This window comes from Halyomorpha halys, unplaced genomic scaffold (assembly GCF_000696795.3).
Source record: "Halyomorpha halys isolate HHAL.00 unplaced genomic scaffold, Hhal_1.1 Scaffold1.1, whole genome shotgun sequence".
Taxonomy (NCBI): Eukaryota; Metazoa; Arthropoda; class Insecta; order Hemiptera; family Pentatomidae; genus Halyomorpha; species Halyomorpha halys.
Genome location: NW_027115366.1, coordinates 1450555 through 1455908, shown reverse-complemented (window position 1 = coordinate 1455908; position 5354 = coordinate 1450555). Strand labels below are relative to the sequence as shown.

Here is a 5354-nt window from a genome sequence, read left to right as displayed (position 1 = left end):
GTTTCTGAAATTGTTAATTTCTAAAACTAAAATCGGATGGGTGTTTATGAAAGTGTTGTTTTAAGTTGCTCAACATTGTACAATGCATTATTTCATTCACTTTTTCTAACCTTTGAATCTTATCTACATATATTTCAAGTCCAAGATTTCAATCCAATTTTTAGATCTAAGATTTTATAGACATGGAAAAAAAGTTGCACTTTATTTATTTATTTGGAAAATTACAACTGATTTGGTCAAACCAGATGACATCTATCGGTTGGTGACACAATAATATACAGAAATGATAAGCATAAATGAAATATGAGTTAGTTACACTTTTGATTATTAGAGCGCTGTGGAGGCTGCTGTGATTTATAAGCTAGAACTGTACAATATGAATTAATTTCCATTGTATTGCTATTTCTAGCGATAAAAGAAATAATTCAATTAACAAGATACAACTAAATATGAAACACTATAATAAAAAAAAATTAAAGAATTTATGAAATGAATAATGATGACATACAGAAAAATAACCCTAGGATGTGAAATGATTGTGTTCTTAATGTCAGTATACATTTAAACGGCTGTATAAATATAATGTAATTATAGATAATAAACGGCTTGATATAAAGTTTTTGAAAAATTAAATAAACTCTTCAATATTTTTGTGATATTATCCTAGATAAATAATAATCTTTCAGTCCTTCGAGAAGTCAATGAAGACGCACTGTTCTATCTGTAAATATCAAATAAGACCAGTAAGAATCAGTGTTTTGTTTCAGGAAAAGAAAAAAAGGCTGAATATCTCTTAAAAGATACAAGGCCTGCGAAATCAGTTGCTGTCATGATCGGTGATTCGTATTTCCTCTCACAACCCTAATCTTGCTTTCTTAAACGGGGTTACTTCTTTACTCAATTAATTGCTCGGTCGCAAGGTTGAGTGGATCCATTCCTGACTAATTCCTTATTTGGAGACAATTCTCAAGGTTCAAGAAAATTGAACCGATATCCCATTGGTGACGCTAACGCTCAAGAGATGATTATACTGAAAGAATGGTATCTATAATGTAATATTCACGTGAGTAGCTACAGTATGATTTTTTTTTTTACTTTTAGTTGTATTTCTTTTAAGTTTTGATAAATTTTGAAACCATAAATCACAATTATTGCTTTAACCATGATTTAAATCAATAACCCTTATTTAAACCATGGTTAAATAAAGCAATAACCAACCGCAGGAATTTATAGTTGTTCTTACATTTTAAATATTTTGTGGTCCAATGTTAACGGGGTAAACCATTTTGGGTTGAACTTTAAATAATATTGGTCCAATTAATAATAAATTCTTTATTTATTCTGGGATACACCTGTTTAGATTAGCATTACAGAAATATTTGATGGGCTTTAGAGCCTTAGAGTAAAGAAAAAAAAGGGTCTTTAAACATAAAGAAAATGTTAACTTGTGATATTAATAACTCAACAAAAAAAGTAATAATAATATTTACAGAGTGATACTCAGGAGAGAAACACTTTGTTCAAAAAGCAGTACCGTCCAACTGTGTTAGCCTGCTATACACACAGACTATTTGGATATCTTATTCTCTACTATTATAATAAACAGTAAAAATTTTAAATACAGAAAAAATATATATATATATATAAATCCTACTTGGTCATATACAATTGTATTCTATTAAAATCTAAAAAAATACTCAATAAAAAGGAAGAAGGAAGGTGTGGTCAAAGAAAAACTTAAATAGTTGTAAAACTAGTAAATAAAATAAATAAAAATAGTTTTACGACTATTCGAGCTCTTCTTTGACTGTAACTGGGCCATCTTCTTTTTTATTGAATATTTTTTTAGATTTTAATGGAATACGATTGTGAATGATCATGTAGGATTTTTATGTATATATTTTTTTCTATACACACAGTCAATCATTGATCTTCCAGTTAAAAAATACATAAATACTCATCATAGATGCATATAAAAAATAAATATATATATGATGAGTATTTTTTTACTGGAAGATCAATGAGTGACTGTGTGTATAGAAAAAAAATATATACATAAAAATCCTATATGATCATTCACATATATATATATAATTAGTTGACCGTATAATTTAAAATATGAATAAGATGGACTTGAACTTTTAACAAAAAATATTAATGAGAGTTTTGAGACTTAACTTGGATACACATTATTTTATTTAAACATTAAATATTTTTTTGTTAAACTAAAGATCATGATCATACTCTTAGTGTTAGTATTTTAGTTATTTAGCCGTGATGAAGACCTATATATGGATCGGAATGTAGGTATCTATAAATAGTTTTTTGGTATTTCTGAGTGCCTTTTTTGATAGCCACCCACAAATTATAATCCTTATATCCATTTTTATTTTCAAAAATTGGATTTTCATATTATATTTTTAATTTAATTTTTTTCTTCTATTTCAGAATACGTTTTTTGGTCTCACTCATTTCTCTTGCTATTTCTACGAGGAATGCTCCAGTTCTCAAAGCAGCCAGTATCCTCCTACAGCAAGCCGGGTGCTCAACTCCATTTTCTGGGAAAGTGGCCCGTGGACTCGTTGAGGAATTCTTCATTTTGGTCAACGCCAACTGTCAGGTCGTAATCGACTTGCCTAAAATCGCACCATTGTTTACTGCAATTTTCCTCTCGGCACTAGCATACGGATACATTTGTATTGGTAAAAAAAATTATGCATATTATAATGATATGTGCTATGTGAAATATGGGGTTTTAATTTAGTTATTAAAAAATTAACTTATCTGTTATGTTGGCTTTAAAGATGCAATTAATAGTTGTATTTTTACATAAAAGAAAAAATCTGTTTTGAAGTTCAGTAATTAAAGATAAACAAGGCACTCTGATAATATAGGAGCTTGGGTAGGAGAAAGGAGTATATTGGAGAGGGTAAGCTGTTAGGAAAAGTGAAGCCAAAAAGGCAGGAAGCCTTAACTAGAGTTGTGTCAATGTGAAGTGAATGTACTGAAATAACCTTCTCTTAGAAAGAACTAGTCTTAACTGAAATATCTGTGTAGGAAGGAGAGTTGGCTCGGTGTTAATCCTCCATGATGAATAATCTGGTCGGCTTCAAGAACTGTTCGTGGTTGAATCCCTCTATTCTCTCCAACCATTCTGCTTTTCCTAAAAAGGTCATCAACTTTTCTTGTCATCTGTGTTCGCCAGTTTGTTATTATCTGTCATTTCATTCTCAAGACTAGAGTCAAACAAACCTTTTCCCTGAACATTTATCTCAAATTCTTTTTCGGAACCATAGAAAAATGTTCACCAACCTTTGATTGATTTTATGGTCACTTTCCAAATTTGACTAATTAATATATTTTTTGAATTATAATGTATGTCTATAGTGCCAATTACGTACCTAAGCAGCTACTTGTACCTGTTCAATTTATTGGTACCAAAGATAAAAATATTTGATGTTCGTTGATAATCAATTACTATTAAAATAGACACCTACTTGCTCCTATTGTACTTTACTACTATGTTCCGAGGTAGTCAATGTAAATAATATAATTCATGAATAGATTGCAATTTTGTTTTGTAATTACTGAAATATGTACATACCCCTCTGTTATTACGTATGTGGTTCAATACAACTTTTGTTGTAAAAATAAGTAAATAAGTACATGAAAAAAAGTATAAATAAAAATAATAAAAACATGTATCGTAGAATCATAAACTCTCTATCTAAAGGACCATCTTCCTTAAGTATATTTCACACACTCAATCAATGATCTTTAAATAAGAAAATTAATGCATTTTTATTATAAAGAAAAAGTTTTATTGAAAATAGTGATGTCAAAATTCTAAAAAATTATTTTTTTTTTTAATTCTTCATTGTTACTAAAGATGGCAGTACTATATAATTGAGTTTTGAACATTATTTTCATAAGTGTCAATTTATGAGAAAATAAATCCCCAATAAAAATGTTGCTTGAGTTGTAATCTTCTTCATAAATGGAGTGAATTAAAAAAATATATTGATTGATTGTTTTGTTTAAATTGTCACTAAACACTCATATTTTTTTAAATATTAGAAGATCATCAGGGTTGCGGTCAAAAAAGAACAAATAGTTTATAACTATTTAATGTCCGACGATTCGCCCCACTTTGCAGGGCTAAAAAGATTTAAAAAACAACTAAGAATATTACAACAATAAGGTAAATTAAGGTTGGATAGTAGACTCTTTTCTCAGTGCGGTTTCTAGGCAATCAGAAACAGATGACTCTTTACTACTAATACCACTTTAACTTAATTAATAGCTATTTTACAATTGCAATAAATTCCAGTTAGAAACAAAACTAACCAATTTCACAATCTTTTTGTCTATGATCGTATGTCCAACTCCTAACAATGGCTTCCAGTCCTTCAGCTTCTAGCCGATCGACGTCCTCTCATCAGGCCAGACAAATCCAGAGGGCTCGTTTCCTCTCTTCTATCCCCAATGTTCACTGGTCGATCCAAAAATAATCGATTGCAATACAATAGCTCTGCCATACTTGCTATGATATACGATTTAAATAGTTTATGGATAATTACTACTTTCCTCCATGATTATTGCCCTTCTATAATTATTGTATAGAAACAACAAAAGTTGAAAAATTTCAATCTATCTCAACACAAACAATTCAACGAACACTTCGGAAGGACACGCCCCGCCATCTTATTACGCCCGCATATTACAATATATATGAATAATCTGGTCGGCTTCAAGAACTGTTCGTGGTTGAATCCCTCTATTCTCTCCAACCATTCTGCTTTTCCTAAAAAGGTCATTCGTCAGATTTCTATCAATAGTTTTAACCAGAATATTATCATAATATACAACTTAAATCCTTTATATCAATTGATAGAGGATTTTTTTTCTGAGTCTGACTATGTACTTAACTCAACATCAACATTTTTTCTACTTAAATCCTTTATAACTATCAGTGCAGAAATATTCAAATAAACAACTAATGTACCCACAAAAAGTTCTGAACTAAGAAAGAAATGAGGGAAATTAAAATATTTTTGTAATTGTAAAATGATCCTTGTTTATCAACAGTCGTGATGGGATCACATCTATGTACACTTGTGTGTATATAATTAATTGGGTTGTAGTTTAGCATATTTTCCAGAATAGATGTTCCAATTTTTTTTATAAAAGCCTTTTTCATTTCCTTTTTTTTTTTTTTTTTTTTTTTAGATTCAAAAACTTTATTTATTGATAGATATTTATCTTTTCTCTAACTACAAACTTGTTTCTGAAATTGTTAATTTCTAAAACTAAAATCGGATGGGTGTTTATGAAAGTGTTGTTTTAAGTTGCTC

At 29.4% G+C, this 5354-nt stretch overlaps 1 protein-coding gene across 1 annotated transcript in view; it reads left to right on the top strand.

Annotated features, from left to right (window-relative positions):
* The window catches only part of LOC106677079 (uncharacterized), a 17877-nt gene that overhangs the window by 5062 nt on the left and 7461 nt on the right, over positions 1 to 5354 (top strand). The window contains exon 4 of the mRNA XM_014414808.2: positions 2449 to 2702. Coding sequence (XP_014270294.1) covers positions 2449 to 2702 — 254 coding nt within the window. The remainder of the gene's footprint in view (positions 1 to 2448; positions 2703 to 5354) is intronic.